At 37.9% G+C, this 22,151-nt stretch overlaps 1 protein-coding gene across 1 annotated transcript in view; it reads left to right on the top strand.

The window, feature by feature from the left end:
• The window catches only part of PRKAR2B (protein kinase cAMP-dependent type II regulatory subunit beta), a gene marked incomplete at its 5' end in the record, with an annotated part of 69,405 nt that overhangs the window by 18,410 nt on the left and 28,844 nt on the right, over window positions 1-22,151 (top strand). Inside the window, one exon of the mRNA XM_084230474.1 lies at window positions 1,459-1,494. Within this exon, the coding sequence (XP_084086600.1) occupies window positions 1,459-1,494 (36 nt within the window). The remainder of the gene's footprint in view (window positions 1-1,458; window positions 1,495-22,151) is intronic.

The following is a 22,151-nucleotide window of genomic DNA, read 5'->3' on the forward strand; positions in this document are numbered from 1 at the left end:
ATTTTCTCCAGCTTGCCACAGTGTGGCTATGGGGTCTAAAGCAAATTAATGTTATCACTCAGCCTTACTATAAAATTTCCTCATCAGCACTATGACAGTGCTGACATTTAATAGCATAGTTGCAAGGGTTAATGTAAACCATCTGACACAATATTCTCCTAGAACTTGTTCCTATGTGTACATGTTTTCATGTATTTATAACCATAGTGCTAATAAAATTTTTTAAATGTTTCTTTTACTTTGACTATTTCTATAGTGTAAACAATTTTTATAATTACTATTTGAAAAGTATTTAAAAATATTCTTGTAGACCTATCATGTTCTGTCACCCAAAATATACAGTGTAGATCATTATGTCCCTTTTGTATATAATATTAACCATCAACTTCTCTGCTTCTCTCAAGAAATTATTTTTTTTTGTTAGACCCTCACTTCTTTTTTAAAATTTTTTAAATTTTTATATTCCCCATACAATTGCACCCCCCTTATTTTGACCCTAACCCCTCCTTTCCCCACCCCCCACATAGTGTGTCTCCGGTTCATAGTTGTTTGTTGATTTTGATTTTTTCTTTCTTATAGTTATTCTTTTTCCTGGTCCCTTATTTAGGTTTCCTAGATTCCTGCTATAAGTGAGAGCATCCGGTATTTTTCTTTTTCTTTCTGGCTTATTTTGCTGAGCATAATCCCTTCCAGCTCCATCCATGTTGCTGCAAACTGAGACCCTCACTTCTTGAGATAACTGTAGGCAAAACCAACAAGAAACACCAGAGCTAAGCTGAGTTTGGGAGTGGGCAGATAACGCACTCCTGCATGCCATCCGAAACTGCAGCCTTCAGTATATAGATTGTATGTCTTCGACCTTTTGGGTTGCACAAAAACTGTTAAAACCACAAATATTAAACCTAAAGATTGTCAAGGTTATACTATCCATTACCTAGTGGTGATTTTAGTATACATTAGAATTTTAAATTTGGTTTCTTAATTCTTTCATTGTAGAAGTGAAGGTGAATAGGTGTATATGTATATTGCTTTTGCCTTCTCTGGTAGTATTTCTTTAAATTTCTTTTCTCTGAAATTTAAATTTCTCTACTAAAGAACACAACCCTTTCATGGCATTTGATGTAATTGAACAAATTGTTCCTAAAAATACTATACAGATTTATAGTATCACTAGTTAAATAGTTTCAGCCACCTATAATTAGAGGTTTTTACTAAAGTGTTCTGGAGGGACTAATTTCACAGATGTAATATTTATTGTAATTTATATTTTTAGAAGCCAAATTCCTGGATTAGACATTCTGTTTCCATATATCTGTGGCATTTCCTCTTGGATTCATTATTCATTCATATTTTGCTCCTATTTAATTTATGGACTCAATTAACAATTTTGAGTTCTTTTCAGTTTTTTTGATAAATTAGATTTTTGTCTGATGACATTCTGCTTTTTTTTCCTTTTAGCTCCAGTAATAAATCGATTTACAAGGCGTGCCTCAGGTAAGTCTGTGTTACAAATATTTTTTATTGATGGCGATATTTTAAAAAAGTGATAGTATTAGTCAAGAAAGTATAAAGGGAATAGTTGCTGTAGAGCAATGATTTGGTCAATCATTCTTCCAGAAGACTGCCATCTGATACAATCAATAACTAGGAAATAATTGCAAGGGTCATCTGAATGGCCTAATAAAACTGTATTTTGTACTGAAGGTGTTGTACTTTTTTAAATGGAGACTCTCACTCCTTGTTTATTCTTGTTCTGGCAAAAGGATAACCTGCCTGGTTATCTGATTTAGCAGCCACAATTTCGAAGCAGTGATTTAGAAGATGGGTAAAGGACACCCTCTAAACTGTGATGGATGAGAGTTTTTAATAAGGATAGATAGAAGAAATTGTCTTGATGTGGCTATTAGAATAGAAGTGAATTGCTTTACATTTGCCAGTGTTCTGAGGCTGTACCTGTCTTAAAGATACCACATTCTGATGCATATTCACTGTAATAAACCACAGCCATTAACAAGTACTTAAATTAGGTTAGTATACTGTGTGCCACCTAAATTGGTAGGGAAGTACAGAACACTGTTATGAGCATTTCTGTCATAAATGGCTTAAGTAAAATGTGTTTGGACATTGAAATGAATAATTATTTTTTTGAAAATTCACCTTTGTGTCCTACCATATTCTCTGAAGGTAGAGAATGAAGTGTTACTAAGTATGGTTCAAGAAAAATTTACTTTTTCAATATAACTTCAATAAAACTGCATTTTCTTGTTGAAAAACACAAGATAAACTTTTTAAACATCACATTTTATTTTTATATAATACAAATTAGTAATCTATTTCATAATATTACCTTATATTCTAGCTGTGCTATAGTGTTAAAGATGTTCTAAGGTAGAATTTAACTTTTAATTTGTCAGCAGTTACTGATATAATTTAGTGTTATTCTATAGGGACCAGATCTGTCAGGACAAAGATTCAGGGATTAGGAAACTCTGCTATTGGGGGATGGTATGTATTTAACTCTCCTTAGCTTTAGGAGTAATTTCAAGGCATTTTTATTTTGAGTGCTGAAAACAAAGAGTAGATTGTAATGTCTTTTGTGGAGGAGAAATTATGTTTTTATCATTAGAGCAGCAAACTTTGTCCCAAAGTAGAGCTTTCAGGTATGACCACATAGCAGCATAGTACGTAGTCCGGGGACAGTGATGGAAAAGGGGAGAATAAGGGAACATCAGTAAGTATTGTGATATCTTGTCTGAATAATATAAAACTCCTTCTGTGGAGACATAGTTAAGAATATTAGAATAAATTGTCCCTTTTTCTGTCTGAAGCTCCATGACATGAGACATTGGTTTCTGGGCAAGTTGCATTCGTATTTGTTGCATGACCTACTTAGCATCAGTTGATGGGTATATAAGTTAGTTTTAAAATACCATTATTTTAGTCCCTGCCATCACCACTTCCATCTCTGTGTGCATTGTATCTCAGTGAGATACAGTTGGAAGTGTAGAGATAATGGCATGCCAGCAAAGAAACAAAAAGTCAAATGTGTGTTTATTCCTAGAATGACAGGTAATAGGAAATGTCAGTGAAAACAACAAGAAACAATGTGAATTAATGGAAGATAAATCAGGTGATATCAAGTTCAAAGTCATGTTATATGGAGCAGTAAGTCTCAAAAGGAGTAAAAATCGTTATCTTAATAATATGACATGCTGGAAACCATTATGAGTGGAATCTTGACCTTGATTATTGGAAGGCAAAGACTAATTTATGGAGTACCATGATGGGTTCAGGCGCTGCTCTCAGCATTTTATTTTATTATTATTTTTTTTAATTTTGTTTTTAATAGAGGCGTGTTTTATTTATTTATTTGTTTGTTTGTTTGTTTTGTTTTGTTTATACAAGCACTGGGCACAGTCAGAAGCGTGGGAGGGTGAGAGAATTCACCAGAGCGGGGGAGCAGAGCAGGCAGAAGGGCCGAAGTACACTGCTGAGGGGAGCAGCGGGCGGCAGGAGAGGTCTGCGCGCCATGTGGGACCATCCTCCGGTGTCCGGGGAGCAGCCGGGGATCGAACTGGTGCCTCAGAGGCCGCGGGCAGGTTCGCAACCCAGCGGTCAACCGCTGCGCCACCGGGGAGGCCCTGCTCTCAGCATTTTATATACATTTCCAATCTTTTTTTTTTTTTTAAGATTTCTTTTTATTTATTTATTTATTTGTTTGTTTGTTTGTTTTATTTATTTATACAAGCACTGGGTACAGTCAGAAGCATGGGAGGGTGAGAGAATTCACCAGAGCCAGAGCAGGGAGCAGAGCAGGCAGAAGGACCGAAGTACACTGCTGAGGGGAGCAGCGGGCGGCAGGAGAGGTCTGCAGGCCATGTGGGACCCTCCTTTGGTGGCCGGGGAGCAGCAGGGGATCGAACCGGCACTGCAGAGGCTGCAGGCAGCTTCGCAACCCACCGCTCAACCGCTACGTCACCGGGGAGGCCCTACATTTCCAATCTTTTAAGCAAGGGAAGGAAATCATATTTACTACCTTTGATAAAAAGAACTGAGGTATAAGACAAAATGAAAGGATTGGGTCCTAATTAATCATCTATCTGTCTATAATTTACTTTTTTAAAAAAAGTCTATATAGAATATAGAAAACCTTTCACTGTGCTTTCCTTCTTAATTTAATTTAGGGCCAAATTTAGTGGTGGAGATATGGATCAACTTCTTAGGTAACATTTTTTGATAATAAAAATAAATGATTGTTCAAAATAGAGTAAGTAATAGTTGATCATTAAAATATTTCTTGATAGCTTTCTTTAATAGTTTTATTTCAGAAATACTTTTTCTTTTCAGAGGCCAACTATAAAACTTTAAGACCTGTAATTTAGAAGAAAATAAATCAGATAAAATGAAGCAGAAGACTGTTGAAGAGTTTGTTCTTATTTATCTAGTAAAAAAATTGCAGCAATAATTGCTGTATGTATGTATTAGAACAATAAATACACTATGTGTAATGCTAACACATTCAATCACTGTTGAATGAGAAGAAATAATATGTTATAATGCATTTCTAATCTTTTTATTGAGTTTCCTTTGTGATTGGTTTTGATATTCATACTGTATTTATCAAAAATAAATATTTGAACCTGAATAATTGAAAGAAAACATTTCTCCCTTTTATGCATTTTTTTTTTCTGGTTAGGGTTCATGAAGATGAGAGGAGTGTTTATGTTAAGAAAATACTTAAAAATATATTATTCAGAATCACTTTTATGCTTTTAATAATACTGTTTGTGCTAAACTCTCTTCATGTGTCTTCAGTGCCAGCCCACAAACCTGTCAGCTTTCATTTATGTAAGAGGAATCAGTTTCATTCAGTATTTTCAGACAAAATACCTAGAATCTTTAGAGTCTGTAGAGGTTTCAGTGGTTCATAAACTAGTTGTCCACTTGGTTCAGGAGTGAAAGGCATGTGATGGCATATGAGTGAGGGAAACATAGATGGGTGTTTAAACAGTAGGGTCTGGCCTCCCAGGTTAGGGTGGGTAAGTTCAACGAACAATAAAACTACCAGATGTTTTCTGAAATCTGACTTAATGTATCTTTGGTATCTCCTTGACAGCACCCCATAACAGGGTTTTAATTTAGTTTTGAATTTTTTTATTAAGATATAACTGATACAACATTGTGAATATTTGATGTTTACAATGTGTTGATATATTTCTAGATTACAATATATATTTCTAGATTACAATGTGATTGATTACCTATGATCTTATATTCAAATAGCATCCCATCATCCTGTTTTTAGTTGTATGTTTATTTTGAAAATGATAATTTATTGCTTTCCCTACCACAATTTTGTGGATTTATCAGCACACCCCCCCCCCCACAACACACACACACACACACACAAAGAGCAGAGTTTACAGAGAGCTTAGTTCAGGCTAAGAATGCAAGAGGGGAGAGGCTGGACCACAGTGGCCCTGAGTGTTCACCAGCAGGTCTGCATGGACATCTGAAACCAGCTCCCCCGCTTTGTTTTATTTATTTTTAAAAATTTATTTATTTATACAAGCACTGGGTACAGTCAGAAGCGCGGGAGGGTGAGAGGATTCACCAGAGCCAGAGTGGGAAACAAAACAGGCAGACTGAAGAAATAAACTGCTGAGGGGAGCAGCGGGCGGCAGGAGAGGTCTGCGCACCATGTGGGACCCTCGCCAGTGGCCAGGATCAAACCAGCGTTGTAGAGGCTGTGGGCAGCTTCGCAGCCCAGCACTCAACCACTGTGCCACCAGGGGAGGCCCTCCCCCACTTTGTTTTATTGTTGTCGGAGGATGCTGCATTCCTCATACCCCATCTCACATTGCATATTTGGGTTGTTTGTCAGGTGACTGCGTAATCCTATGTTTAAACAAAAGAAAAAAGTGCTGCTTCTGTTCTTTCGATTGTTAGTGATTACTTCTTATCATACACATAGTTATATACATAATTCATTTTAGAAGTTTGATGAATTTTTTTTAAAGATTTATTTATTTATACAAGAACTGGGATACAGGTCAGAGGCACAGGAGGGTGAGAGAATTCACCAGAGAGAGCAGGGAGCAGAACAACAGTTTGGGGGTTAGTTTTTCTTAAAACTTCACTTTCTTCCTTTGTTCCTCCCACTCACATACACACACTTATTCTTTCACTTATTCTTTCACACTTATTCTTTCACTTATTCTTTCAAAAAGAAAGAATGAGCCTTTTAGGATCTGAAGTACTTCTAGTGTGTCTCCTAAGAATAAGGACTTTCTTCTTCATAAGAGAGCATGCAAGGAATTTAACCTTGACATTGTGCCTTGTCTAGTATATAATCTAGAGTGCAGTTTCCTTGGTTGTCTTGACATGTTTTCTCTCCCTCTTTTTATTCAAGTCTATCTAAGAAGATTATTCCTTATGAAAAATGTGTATAGACCATTTATTGTCGTTATTCGAAATGAGTGGCAGTAGTAGATGGAGCTCAATAAATTTGTGAAGAGCTTGAAGCAAAGAGTAATGCTGTTGCATCATTGTTGATGCAGTACATTATACTGGAAAGAGCCTTAAGTATAAAGTTACACCAACTTAAGTTTTACATTTACATTCATTTCATTGGTTCTCTTTCATTTTCATTCAGTTTTGGAATGGACCAGCTAGTCACTGCACTTGTGGTGGTTAAGTTAGGTGGTTTTTATAAAAGAGTGACTAGACTCAAAAAAGTGACAGTTCAACCCTCTTCCCCTGAGCAGCTTAAAACAAAACAAAACTAAACAAAGCAAAACCAAAAAGCCTTCAGCTCTGTGCCTTAGCTGGTCACAAAGAAAGCTTGAGAGTCATAACACTGATTTTTGTCCTTTAAAATGGGTATCTCAGTTTACTATATGCACACGACAGTTTTTTTTTCAAAGATTATAATGGTTTCCTCTGTGGTTTTTGTCTTTGAATTGCAAAAGAAAAAAAGTCCCAGTCAGTCTAGAGACAAAACCTTGCAGGATGAGGGCAGACCTCTTTATGAATTTTTTTTTACAGATTTATTTATTTGTACAAGAACTGGGGTACAGATCAGAGGCACAGGAGGGTGAGAGAATTCACCAGAGAGAACAGGGAGCAGAACAGATAGAAAGACCGAAATACACTGCTGAAGGGAGCAGCTGGCAAGGTAGGAGAGGTCTGCTGCACCATATGGGATCTCCCTGGCCGGCTGAGAATCGAACCTGCGCTGCAAAGGCTGCGGACAACTTCACAGCAGTGGCACTCAACCCACTGTGGCAAGAATTTTTTTAACCCCAATTTTAGTTTTGAAAAAAGACAGGCTAACAGAAAAGTTTGAAGACTAGTTCACCTGTATCTCGATTCCCCAATTGTTACTAGTTTGTCACCATTGTATGTTCCCTTTCTTCCTTTGTTCCTCCCACTCACATCCACACACTTATTCTTTCACTGAGCCTTTTAGGAATCTGAAGTACTTCCTGTGTGTCTCCTAAGAACAAGGATGTTCTTCTTCATAATATAGCATGCAAGGAGTTTAACCTTGTCATTGTGCCTTTTCAAGTATATAATCTAGATTCCAGTTTCCTTAGTTGTCTTGACATGTTTTCTCTCCCTCTTTTTTTATTCAAGTCCACCAAGGATTTTGTATTGCATTTGATTGTTAAGCTTAGTTTTTCTAATCTTTCATAATTTGCCTAAAATTTTTTGAATCTGATTTAGCATTTTCAAGGTTAACCCTATTGGTGATTCAGTTCTTCTTGCCAGCTGTACCTAGGCCCCATAGATGCCCATGAAGTGCTTGCACTGACATTCAGTATTGCTTCCGTGATGGTCATTGAGCATTACTTGCTCTAATTTGTAATTATTTCTTATAATAGAAGTGAAAACAGAACTCTAAATTATAAATTTGCTTGTTTTCTTTTCTTGTGTAGATAATTAACCACTCTTCAATTTTCAAATATAAACCAAACATTGAACCTTATAGATATTTTTAACAGAGCTGAGGTTTTATAATTTTCTATAAGCTAGTATTTAGACTATTATAGAGGTGAAACTAAGTCCTTAAATCTCTCATACCCACTCTGTAAAACAGCATATTCAAATTTCAGTGAAATCAAAACAAAATGACTAGGCCCCAAAGAAGTAGTGAAATAGCAGAAGTTCAGATCTTGTCTTGAATTTGATTCAGGCAACATATGCTTCCTTGATTCAGGGAACATATGCTTCCTTTTGCTCTGTTTTGGAAATATTTTGTAGCTGAGGTGTTCATTGTTTCTACTGTAAATTTATTTGATAAGCGCTTTTAACCCCCAAGTTATTTTTTTTCCAGAGGTCATTCTCATATTGTCAAACTAATTTGATGGTATGAATACATTTACATTTTGGTTTTGAAATGAGCTTCATTAGAGAAGCTCATTTCAGGCTTGGTAATCACCAAGAGAGAATGCATACAGGGGAATAGTACTTTAACAAATTAATTTACAAATTCATTCAGCAGACATTTACTGAATCCCTACTGTGTGTCAGCTCTAATGCAAGGATGCAAGAAGAATAAGATACAGTCCTTAAGAAGCTCATAACCTAGGAGGGAAGCTGACTGTGGTGCAGAGTGTGGTAGAGACCGTGAGATCCACAGTCAAAAGGGGGAAACAGTTCTTTCCGGGCATAGCTCACAATAAGGATGCCATGGGAACTGGTTTTACACCTTATAATGTGGGTTTCAGTGGGATAATAAGGGCAGTGTTTTTGCTTTATCACTATTAGATAGTTGTTTTATTATGAAGTCCTTTTTTATTGTTTGCTCACTGTACTTTGCCTCTGCCATCAAGCAAGCACCTATGGGTTGGAATAAGCAGATGCCCATGACCTTGAACAGCAGGGATTTAAAGCCAGGAGTTATTTCTTTTTTTCTTTTTCTTTTTGCAATTTATAATATTTTTATTTTTGAAGATGCATAATATACAATAACTTTAAAATCTTTTAAAACTGACCTCTAACAATATCACTTTTGAAAATCTTGATATTTATTATAGTTAATGTCTTATTATAAATTGATGTAATAAAAATGAAATAACTGAAAACTTTACTATACAAACTCACTTATTATCACTCCAAACCATTGTTTTTTTTTTCATTCATGGGTATATATATACAATCTAGTATTAAACAGAAGTCATACAATTTTTATCTTTTCTTTTTTTCTATTTTTCTATTTTATTTTATATAATTCTTACATCATTTTTCATTTTTGCACAATGTATGCATTTTCATTTTGGTTATATTCCCCATACAATTCCCACCCCTCCCTTATTTTGACCTTAATCCCTCCTATCCTCCCCCACCCATAGTGTGTCTCTGGTTTATAGTTGCTTGTTGATTTTGATTTTTTTCTTTATTATAATTAGTCATTTTCCTGGTCCCTTATTTAGGTTTTCTAAATTCCTACTATGAGTGAAACCATCCAGTATTTTTCTTTTCCTTTCTGGCTTATTTCGCTGAGCATGATTCCTTCCAGCTCCATCCATGTTGCTGCAAATTGCATGAGTTTATCTTTTTTTGATTGCTGAGTAATATTCCATTGTGTATATGTACCCCATCTTCTTGATCCAGTCATCTTTTTTTGGCATTTGGGTTGTTTCCTTAGCTTAGCTATTGTAAATAGTGCTGTTATAAACATAGGGGTGCAGGTGCCCTTTTGAATTAATGTTTCTGTGTCCTTTGGGTAAATAGGAGTGGAATTGCTGGATTATATGGAAGCTCTATTTTTAGTAAGTTGAGTAATCTCCACACAGCTTACCATAGTGGTTGGACCATTTTGCACTCCCACCGGCAGTGCAGGACAGTTCCTTTTTCTCCACATCCTCGCCAACATTTGTTGCTGCTAGATTTTTTAATATGTGCCATTTTCACAGGTATCTCATTGATGGTATCTCATTGTAGTTTTGATTTGCATTTCCCTGATTACAAGTGATGTTGAACATTTTTTCATATGCTCTTCTGCCCATTTTTTGACCAGATTATTTACTTTGTTTTTGTTGAAGGCCAGGAGTTATTTCTGCATTTAATATACCATTGCATCAAAATGATAGTCTTTCTTCTCAGGGGCTTCAGCGTAAGGTCTGTGTTCTCAGAGCTCAGGTTGAAGTTCTAGCTCTGCTACTGCCCATAACCACTTACAAAAAGGGTGTGTGTATCCTTAGTCACCTTCCTAAGGCATAAAATGGATGCAACTATCTCACAACTCTCTAGTAGTGAATAGAGAGTTGTATCCTTTAGTAGCTGTGAGCTTGGGCAATTTACTTAAACCCTCTTCTCTAAAACCGAAAGCTAGGTTGTTCTAATTGTTGAAGAGAAGGGTGGCAAAATTTTTTTTGTAAGCACAGTGCCTGACACAGTGAATGGCACATAAGCTTTTATGCATCACAAAGCTCAATTTATAAAAATTATCATCTAATTAAAATTCATTAATACAGTAGTCCCCTCTTATCTGTGGGTGATACATTCCAAGACCCCCAGAGGATGCCTGAAATTACAGATAGTATCAAACTCTGTAAATCTGTGTTTTTTCCTATACATAGATAGACAGATAGTATCAAACTCTGTAAATCTGTGTTTTTTCCTATACATAGATGTACTAAGGCTTAATTTACAAATTAGGTGCAGTAAAATTAAGAACAGTAACTAATAATAAAAAAGAGGAATTATAACAATATATTGTCCTAAAAGCTGAGTGAATGTCATGTCTCTCTCAAAATATCTCATTCTACATAATATTTTTTTTAAAAAGATTTATTTATTTATTTATTTATTTATACAAGCACTGGGTACAGTCAGAAGCATGGGAGGGTGAGAGAATTCACCAGAGCCAGAGCGGGGATCAGAACAGGCAGACCTATGAAATACACAGCTGAGGGGAGCAGTGGGCGCGGCAGGAGAGTTCTGCGGCAGGAGAGTTCTGCGCGCCATGTGGGACCCTCGCCCAGTGGCTGGGGATTCAAACCGGCACTGCAGAGGCTGCGGGCAGCTTCGCAGCCCAATGCTCAACCACTGCGCCACCAGATGGTATCTCATTGTAGTTTTGATTTGCATTTCCCTGATTACAAGTGATGTTGAACATTTTTTCATATGCTCTTCTGCCCATTTTTTGACCAGATTATTTACTTTGTTTTTGGACTGTGCTTGTCTCTAGGTAACAGAAACCACTGAAAGTGAAACCACAGATAAGAGGACACAACTGTATTAGTAGTTCTGTTGTTTCCCCCTATAATTTATCCCACTTAATTTTAACTGGCCAAAGCACTTAATTTTGTGTATCTCTTATAGCTAACTCCTTCACCCCAAATTTGGATTTATTTAACATTGCATCAAAAGAGACTTCTTTTGAATGTAATAGCCTTTAGCCTTTTATATAGAAACAAAAGAAGCAACTTCAGCCTGGACTAAATTATAAGCTGTATTTGTAGACTGTTATTTTGAAAATAAGTTGATCCGCCTTTTAAAATTTAACCTTTAATTTTAAACAGGTGTGTGTAAATGTAGCCTCCCCCTCACCCCACACACCCCATATCCCCTCCTATTCTTAATCTTCTTGGAGAGGTTAAGTCCTTGCCCAAGATAACAGTAATAAGATCCAAATTCAAGCATTCTATCCATAGAACCTCTGCTCTTTCAAAGAACCTACTCTTCTTCCACTCTTCCACTCTTCTTCAAATATTTGTTGAGTTGCCACAGTATATTGGAAATCCTTGATTGTTGTAGATCTGGGGTGGTGCATTGGTGAGCAAGACATTCAAGCTCCCTGCTGTTGTGAAACATACATTTCCAGCAGACAGAAAATAAATACACAAACTTCATAGTTTATATACAGATTCTTTATAGGTATAACAGGTAGTGTTTTGAAAAGGTATTTTATCATAATGATGAATGTTGTTCACCTTTTCTCTGTTTACCTGCTTGGGTCAGGAATTCCTCTTTTGGCAGTATGCTGTGTTTTTATCTAGACCCAGGAGACTGGGCAGTGTTGGGGAAATGCTTTACTTTGGCATCTGAAGACCTAGTTAAGAATCCCAGCATGTCATCAAATACACACTTTGTATGTGAACTCTGAGCTTTAGAGTCTTCATTTATCATCCAGGCATTGAGCTCCCTGCTACCCGAGGCGGTGGTTACGATTAAGTGAACACAGATTCCTAGTGCAGTACTTGACTTATTAGAAGGAGCTGATTAAATATTAGTGTCATTTTTTGATACATTTTTCCACTTTAATAATTATTTTCAGTGAAAGATATATATGCAGGTACAGGGACTAAATTGAATTCCCTATAGATGATGTTTTTCCTCACCAGACTCCCATTTTTGTTTTAATGCAAAAAATATGCTTGCAAGTTAAATGAGAATTAATATTGGAATATCTTTGTGAAAGTACAAAAGACACATCAGTACAGGTGGTTTTCTCAAAATTTCCCTGTATAGCATGTTCTATTACATGCCTATGCTAGAATTCACTTCTGTGCTCTGTACTACAAAGACAGTTGACTTTCATATTACTTTAAAAATGATGCTGCTTATTTGCTTATACTTATCAATACTCACATTTGTTTCATTATTGTGCTATAGTGAATTCTTGGTAGAAACCATATCTACTAATTAAATCGTTAATGTGTATCCTTGGTGACTATGGCTCTGTATCTACTCTGCTACTGGATTAATGCTGACTTTACTATGACTTTTCCCTACTTTCTGTTTCTGTTCCACCGTTTCAGTTACCACACTGACTGCTGTAGCAATACTAATGACCACTCTTGCTTTAGTCTTCCTCTTTTTTCTCTAATTCATCTGACACTTCTCTGTCATAACACCCTATATCTCACACGTGAGAAGTCTGTACAATTTAATTTGGTATTTGACTCAAGGCTCTCAAGAGCCTAGATGCAATTCCTCTATAGCCCTAGATTCTATTACCGCAACACAGCCTTCCCACTGCACCAAGTTGGGAATGCCTGCTGCCATCTCAGCCTTTTTGATTTAAAATAATCATGTAATACTCGCATCAACTTTCTGCGTAATATCTGCTATAAAAATGAATTTTAAACTCACCCACATCACAGTTTAAAGACCAATGTGGGGGCCTCCCTGGTGGTACAAGGGGTTAAGACGCAACTTATGAAGCTATCTGCGGCCACTGCAGCACAAGTTCAATTCAGATCCCGGGCTGGCCAGGGAACAACCCACATGGCACAGCAGACCTCTCCTGACTCACCGCTGCTCCCCTCAGCAGTATATTTCAGTCAATCTGTCTGTTCTGCTCCCCACTCTGTCTCTGGTGAATCCTCTCACCCCCTGTACCTCTGGCCTGTAGCCCAGCTCTTGTATTCATAAATAAATAAATCTTTAAAAAAAAAAATAAAGACCAATGTGGAAAACAGAATAAAAAATAACAGAAAGTGAAGACAAAAACAAAACAAAACAACTTTCTGAGTAAGATATTACTACTATCTTTATTTTATAGACAAGAAAACTGAGACTGAGAAGTTGACTAACTGGTCCAAGGTCTAAAGTCAAGCCCAGCTAGTTACCCTGTGTGTGTGGGCTTGTCAGCACAGCCCTTGCTAGGGCCTAAAGCCCCTCTCAGCTGTCATCCTAAAAGAGGATCTATATGGTCATGCAGTTCTTCCAACTGAATGACAGTGACACATATTTACATGGGTCAGCTGTTTATGTGGTCCATGGAAATATGCTTGTCCCAGGAGGTAGCATTTCAGCCAGTGCTAGAAAAGAATGGGGTGGTGGGACTTGGGAACTTGTGCGAGGTCTGGTGCTTCCTGTCATTCATAGGCAAGTATGAATGTTCAGTCCATCATCCTTATGTCTGTGATAGCTTAAACCAAATAAATACATCAGTCTCTTTTACATCATTTACTCCTAATGTGATTCTGAAACATTTATTTATACATAAAGTCACTGCAAGTCTATGAGCTAGAAAGAGGATGAAAGAATAATTTCACTCTCATGTCCTACCTTTGTTATATATATTCTCTAAGATCTAAGACAGTCATGGCTACTCCTGTCAGCACCACCATGGTCCCTAAGTTCTATATCATCTACTTTTGTAAGAATTCATTGATTAGGCACTAGAATTTGACCCTGTGTTTTGTGCATGCTGCTTCCTTTTCAGAATACTCTATGGTTTTATTCTTAGTTATTTTTGGCAATTGGTTGCACCTTATTACCTGTTTTCTTTCTTGTCCTGATATTTTTGAACCACTGCTCCCCATAACTTATGACATCTGTTACTGTAACTGAAATGCACGCTGAATTCAATCAAGTGAGAATATAAAGTTTATGGAAATGGTGAGCTTGGGGTTCTCACGAAATCACCAAGCCACAGGGATGGCTGGGCCTCAGGAGCAGCTGGACCTGGGCTTTGAACACCGTTTAGGGGTCTTTCCATCTCTTGCCTCTGATTCTTTTCTTAACTCTGCTGATTCATCCACAGGGTGGGGGATACAACACCACACTTCACAGCAGTAGCCACTGGACAGACTGACCTGATCTTTCTCCTAATTGAGGCTCCGCAAGCTCTCAGGAAAGCTTTCTAATTAATTAGCTCAGCCATCCTGGATTGACCTGGAAGATGCCTGGCTGCCCATCTGGGGTCTGCTATGACACAGGGCTCAGAAACCCCGACCTCACGTAGGATTAATTTAGCTGACCCATTTTGAATTATTAGAATCATGCCTGCTAGCTGATTCTTAGTCTAGACTGGCTGCCTCAAAGAAGTCCTCTATCTTTGTCCAAGGCAGCTTTTTGGCCCACTGAGTTTCCTCCCAGCCTAAGGGGACATCTGCAGTGTAATCAGCACATTTGCAGATCAGCCAGGTGACTAGCCCTGAGCTCTGTGTGTGAAGGAAGCTCAAATCATTTGTTTCTCCACCTGCCTGTACCACTGCAGGTGACCCATTTGGATATGTCTTGTTCTGTTGTGAATTATTACATCTTTATGGTTGAATAATGCTACCACAAAGAATGACAGTAAATAACAATACCAGATAAACGCTACTCCTCTTCAAAAGGATGGAGCTATTATCTTGCATATTAATTCATCTAACTACTAAAGGAAAAAGCCCCAAAGAAGAAATAATAATTTACATTTTTACCACAGATTTTTCAAAGAGATGAAGTGGGAAGTCACTGTAATTTTTCATCTTGCAAACTATTTTTTTGATGTTATTTTCTTTAGAACATTAAGCACAACCAACCACCTGGTTTTCTTATATTATGCAAAAGTAATGCATTTTTAAGTCAGGAAGGATATTTTCCCCCTAGACTTCTAAGGGTTTTTATTTTGTAAGAAGACCACTTTTTTTGTACAAATATGTTTGTTTTTAGAATGTTTGTACTCTGATAACTATAAGAAGAGATTGTTTCATAGCTGGTTGGTTATGCTGTCACTCGGTTAAATAAAAAAAAAACATTTATTAATTCACTGTTCTATGCATACTATGAGATAGCTAAAGATGAGGAAGACAGTGTGTGCCCAAGACTCTGGAGGGGCTGAGTGGCCATGTACCCAGGACTGTCCTTCCAGACAGCTGTAGAATGACCACGGTGACTGTCACCCACTCTGAGTCCACAGAATGTGGGCACAAGAACCAGCTAGCTTATGCCTTTGTAGGTGAGGGGGAGATGAGAAACAACCCACCCTGCAAGCTTGCCCAGTTCCTGCATGCCTCTTAGAGTATGAGCTTTTCTAGATTTAAAAAATACCATTTTCCACATAATATGGTTTCTGAATGTAAGTCAACAGCTGCTTGTCGTGCTCAATAGAAGAAAAAACAATCAGTTTTAAAGCCAAAAGAAAAAATCCCCCAGGCAGACTTATTTAGAGACCACATGCCCATCTTCAGCGTTGACTTCCTCTGGTATTTCCAGAACATTGATTATTGGAGATTTTTGCATCCTATGTTGTGGGTAGAATTTAGCCCCCACATAATGTGTGATTCCACCAAAATAAAGACATAAATAAAGTGCACTCTGGCTTCTCGCATAGAAGGGAACATTTAATCTTACCCTGTGTGTTTGGGCAAAGCAAAAGTGAGGAGGTGACATTCATGCAGAACTGTAAGGGAAGAGTAGGATTTCTCTAAGTGGGAATGCGGTGGAAGAGTAAAATTTCCAATTGAGCAAACCATGTAAAACATGTCAAAGTAATAATAGATAGTCTAATAAGATTAGAAATATATGGACCTTGGGCCTCCCCGGTGGCGCAGCGGTTGAGCGCTGGGTTGCGAAGCTGCCCGCGGCCTCTGCGGCCCCGGTTCGATCCCCGGCTGCTCCCCGGCCACCGGAGGAGGGTCCCACATGGCGCGCAGACCTCTCCTGCCGCCCGCTGCTCCCCTCAGCAGTGTACTTCGGTCCTTCTGCCTGCTCTGCTCCCCGCTCTGGCTCTGGTGAATTCTCTCACCCTCCCGCGCTTCTGACTGTACCCAGTGCATGTATAAACAAAAACAAACAAATAAAAAAAGAAAGAAAGAAAACATGCCTCTATATATAAAAAAAAAAAAAGAAATATATGGACCTTATTATAATAGAAGGAAAGTCTCAAAAAATAGGGTTGAATCATCAGGGGGGCCCCTTGAAAGTGTTGGTAAGGATTTTAGTTTTATTCTGTATGTTGTGAGAAGCATTAAAAATTGTTGGTCAGAGATGTATCATATCCAGGATGGAACCGGAGATTTAAAGTAGGCCCACTCTACCTGCCCCATCTCTTTTGCCTTGAACCTTAGCCTGGAGGCAGCTGAGAAGAGGCCATGACATCAGACTGCCCTCCAAAGCTGGGTGAACGTGGAGAAAATGAGGGAGAGTTAGACTATCATCCTCTGAGGCTCTTACTCACATATGGATTGTGTATGTTATAAATCCAACAGGCTAGTGTTGTAAGTATTGCTTTGTGAAGTCTTGTCTTTTTAAGTAAAAACAAAAAGAGCAAAATTCTGTTCTTTTGTCTTTACTCACATATTTACCTTTTCTGTTGCTCTTTATTTCCTCTTGCCAACTTGAGTTAGCATCTGGTGTAATTTAAGGATGACAGACTTCCTTGAGTATTTCAGCTTCATTTCTTATAATGCATAATAAAAAATGAATATATCTGCTTTGTAGTATGCATTATTCTTTTACTCTTTGCATCATCTCCCACATTTCAAAAACTATTTTTCTGAATGAATAATTAAGACTTACTGTGGGGCTCTTTTGCTTGAACATGATTAGGAATTAAAATGTGAACTTCTGTATTTTGAACATTTTGTCCAAATGCTTCTATTTTGTGAATTAAAATTTAAGATTATTGGGGCCTCCCTGGTGGTGCAAGGGTTAAGATACAACCTATGAAGCAATCCACAGCCACATTCCCTGGCCAGCCAGGGAGCAGCCAGCATGGTGCAGCAGATGTTTCCTGACTCACCCCCCCTGCACCCCTCAGCAGTGTACTTCGGTCAATCTGCCTGTTCTGCTCCCCACTCTCTCTCTAGTGAATCCTCTCATCCCCCACACCTCTGGCCTGTACCCCAGCTCTTGTATGCATAAATAAATAAATCTTTAAAAAATAATAAAATAAAATTTAAGATTATTGCTAATTTGTTAGAGCGAATATTTACCAAGTTACCTGGACAGAAATATGAATGAACAGGGTACGAGGAGAGCCTACTGATTAGTCATTGCCTCTTCCCTTTACTCAGCAATAATTATGATCTCCTTATACCAGTATTTCTCAGTCCTTCCTCCCATCCTTTTACTTTTTAACCCAATCACCCAATGAGATTAAAAAAAGTATTTTTTAATTGAAGTAACATTGGTTCATACTGAGATTTTAAAACCACAAACATATGTTTATGTATTATATGTTTATCTGTGCTTTAGATGCAAAGAAGTTTTTTTTTTAAATAAGTAGTTGAAATAGCTAAATGGTGATTCTTTTTTTTTAAATAATAAATTTTATTTTTATATTCCCCATACAATTGCAACCCACCCATTCTGACCCCAATCCCTCCCCTCCCGCCCCCCACCCCCCAAAAAGTGTCTCTGGTTCATAGTTTTTTTGTTGATTTTGATTTTCACTTTCTTATAGTTATTCATTTTCCTGGTCCCTTATTTAAGTTTTCTAGATTCCTGCTATGAGTGAGACCATCCGGTATTTTTCTTTTTCTTTCTGGCTTATTTCGCTGAGCATGATCCCTTCCAGCGCCATCCATGTTGCTGCAAATTGCATGTGTTTATCTTTCTTGAATGCTGAGTAATATTCCATGGTGTATATGTACCACATCTTCTTGATCCAGTCATCTATTTTGGGGCATTTGGGCTGTTTCCAAAGCTTAGCTATTGTAAACAGTGCTGCTATAAACATAGGGGTGCAGGTGCTCTTTGGAATTGATGTTTCTGTGTCCTTTGGGTAAATACCTAGGAGTGGAATTGCTGGATCATATGGAAGCTCTATGTTTAGTAGGTCAAGGAATCTCCACACAGCTCTCCATAGTGGTTGGACCAGTTTGCACTCCCACCAACAGTGCAGGAGAGTTCCTTTTTCTCCACAACCTCGCCAACATTTGTTGTTGCTAGTTTTTTTAATATGTGCCATTCTCACTGGTGTAAGATGGTATCTCATGGTAGTTTTGATTTGCATTTCCCTGATTACAAGTGATGTTGAACATTTTTTCATATGCCGGTTGGCCATTTGCATTTCCTCTTCAGAGAAGTTTCTTTTTAGCTCTTCTGCCCATTTTTTGACTGGATTATTTTCTTTGTTGTTGTTGAGTCTCATCAGCTCTTTGCAGATTTTTGTGATCAGTCCTTTATCATTAGTGCTGTGTGCAAAAATGTTCTCCCAGTCAGTGGGGTTTCTCTTTGTTTTTGTTATTGTCTCTTTTGCTGTGCAGAAGCTCTTTAATTTGATGTAGTCCCAGCTGTTTATCTTGATGCAAAGAAGTTTTTGTCCCCGTCGCCAACCAGTCTTCCTGGTTGAGAATGCTTGTCCTAACCAGTATTTGTAAAAGGTACATTTTCCCCCGTGTAGGAGGGTATTTCCACGTCAGTGAGCTAAGTTTAACCATATTGAATCAGAACTCTGTTGTTTAGTACACCTGTGCTTTTATAATATTTTTATTTTAATCTGATTATTCAAATAAGTATGCTAAAATATTAGCATATTGTGAGAACATTGGAAAAGTAAATTGTATTTATTTTATAGAAGTCAGTTTTTTTTTTTTTTTTTTTTTGAGGTTAAAGATGTGTAAGCCATGTAGTCTTTCAGCCCAGGACACATTTGCTTTTAGTTCTTCAACAAATATTTATTGAGGGTGTACTGTGTGCCAGGCTCTGTGCCAGGTGTTGAGGCCCTGGGGCTCATGGAGCTCAGTCAGGTTCCTCTGTTCGCTGATAGACACAGAACTAATGTGAGTTTTATAAATTTGCTCAGTGCAGAGTTGTTTGACTGCTGATTTTTAAATATTACCAAAAAATTATAGGGGGCACTTGATGAAAGTCCCTGGGAGTTGGTATAACCCCTTGTGTGGCATAATAAGAAAAACAATTGGTCTTTGCTCTGGGTGACTAAGAACTTTGGGATCTCCTGAGTAGTAAGAGTTTCTTTGGTGTGCCAAGGAGCCCCTAATAATTTCATGATGGGGGCTGGTCACTAACAAGACCAAACTTTGATTAAAAAATCGGAGCACCGAACCCCATTCCCCCAACCTTGGTGAGAGAGAGGGGCTAGAAGTTGAGCCATTTACCAGTGGTTGATGATTTCCTCAGCTATGCCTGTGTAATGAGATACCTCCAGAAAATCCCTTAAATGACAAGGCCCAGAGAATGTCCAGGTTGTTGGAAAATACCTGGTGATGATGGAAGGGTAGCACATCTGGAGAGGACAGTTCTGTATGCCTCCCCCATGGCTTGCTCCATGCATCTCTTGCACTTGGCTATTCTTTAGTTGCATCTTTTATAAAAAAAACTATTGGTAGTAAGAAAAGTACTTCTCTGAGTACTCGAAGTCATTCTAGTGAATCTTCGTACTTGAAGAGGAGTGGTAGGAGTCTCTAGGTTATAGTTTATAGTTTATGGTTAGTCAGAAGTATGGGTGACTTGAAAATTATAACTGGCATCAAAAGTGTACATACACACAGGTGTTGTACAAAGATATACACAGTAGGTATATATTTTGCATGAAATGATTGAGGGTCAAGCCTCAGAAGATGCCAAGTCAACAGAGTTCTCACTTTCCTCTTCTGTCCCACAAGCCATGACAGGTTTCTGCTCCACAACTGCATATTACCCTTCTACACTGTGAAAATCTACTTCAACTCTTGGACTGTTCTAGAGTTCTAGACAATAAATCTGGTATCCAGATACATACATGTACAGCCCAGCAGGGAAATCTCAATATAGGCTTCACTTAAAGAACAGGGCTTTATGTTTGTCTTTCACCATCTGACTCTTGATTTTATTCCTATATGGCACATAGAGAAACAAATGAATGGAATATGTAAAAAAAATAATAAACTTTGGGTTATAAGACCTAGTGTTCACCAGAAGGGAAGGTGGGTGAGGGTAAACTGGGTCAAAGGGGTCAATTGTATGGTGAAGGATGGAACTGAACTTGTAGTGTGAGATTAATGTAGTATATGCAGATGCTGATATACAATGGCAGATCTGATGTAGGTAAATTTGAGATGTATATAGTGTAATGCAATGTTACCTCAATAAAAGCATTAAAAAAAAAGATTAGAACCTTGTCCCTTATTACCATGTTTAATTGCCAAGCAAAATGGAGTATGGTTTCAAGCTCAATATGAGATTTCCCAGGAGGGATGGAGCAAATAGATTGCAGAAAGAACGTGAAGCAGCTCGAGTTATCTGAAGACTTTGGTTTGAGGGTGTATCCAGGCACAGAGCCCTTCATGCACTCATTTCTTGTACAGTATGACTGAGCTCCTCATCTCCTGCCAGGCCTTTTAGTGAACAAGACCAAGGCTATCATTTTCCCTCATTCTCCCTGTCCTTGTTTCATGGGCAGAAGGACATTTTAATAAAGAACAACTTCTTATTTATTCATTGATTGATTCATTCATTCATTTTACTTGTGTTTATTATCCAATAAGAATATTAGAAGTTATTTAAAAGAAACAATCTCTTTGCCCTCCAAGACTGTGCAGACTTGTTTGTTCATTAGTTATTTGCTCATAAAAATGCATGTCGAGCCAGGCAGTGTGCCAAGCAGGGCTAGGGAAATATAGATATGAACTCCGGCACATGGTCAGTCCCTGCAGGGCTCAAGGCCTAATCCAGAGGGGGAACAGCACCATCTTTGGTAGAGGAATGTGTAGCAAGTGACAGTCATGAGTTCTGCCCACGGTATTAGGACAGAATATAGAGCACATTAGTGGTGTGTCTGAAATCAGCTCTGTGCAGGTAAGAGGTCAACATCTGACTCTTGATCTGACTTTAGCTGGGGCCTAAGAGAGGCTTAGGAAGTAGGGTACAGAGGGATCCCCAGTCATAGGAAACAGTGTAAGTGAAGACAAAGAGGTGCCAGGGCACCTTACAGTTTATGAAACTGTAAGTGCTGTGTTTTGATTTGATCATAGGAGGCAGTGGTAGGTTAATTTTTATATAGTGAAACAATTGCAGTATAACAATCCTTGGGACGTTTGCACAATAAATGAAATGGTTCAATGAGATGAATAGCTCAGAAATTGAGAAGCAAACATACATATATGTGATACAGTAGGTACCACAAATCAAAAGGGTGGTAAATAATAAATAGTACTGGGACAACTGATGAATTCTTTAGAAAAATAATAAATTCTTACTCCTCATGATATTTAATCAGTTTAGAGGCTTGAAACTGAGAACTTGGAGGAATAACATTTCCCTCTGAATCAAAATTGAAGAGCAACAGAAATGCGTGCGGGGATATTGATAACATACCTTAAAGAACCAAGTATCTTACCAGATACATCACTTCATTGAAAGCACTGATCTCAGGAGCAGGGCTGACCCTCTGGGCCCCAGACTCACCAAGGCACTGAGCTTGATTTAATGTTCTGATGTCCTCTGGAAATTCTCAAGTTGTGAGTGGTCCAGATTGGTAGGGA

Source organism: Talpa europaea (genome assembly GCF_964194135.1).
Source record: "Talpa europaea genome assembly, chromosome: 3".
NCBI classification, from domain to species: domain Eukaryota; kingdom Metazoa; phylum Chordata; class Mammalia; order Eulipotyphla; family Talpidae; genus Talpa; species Talpa europaea.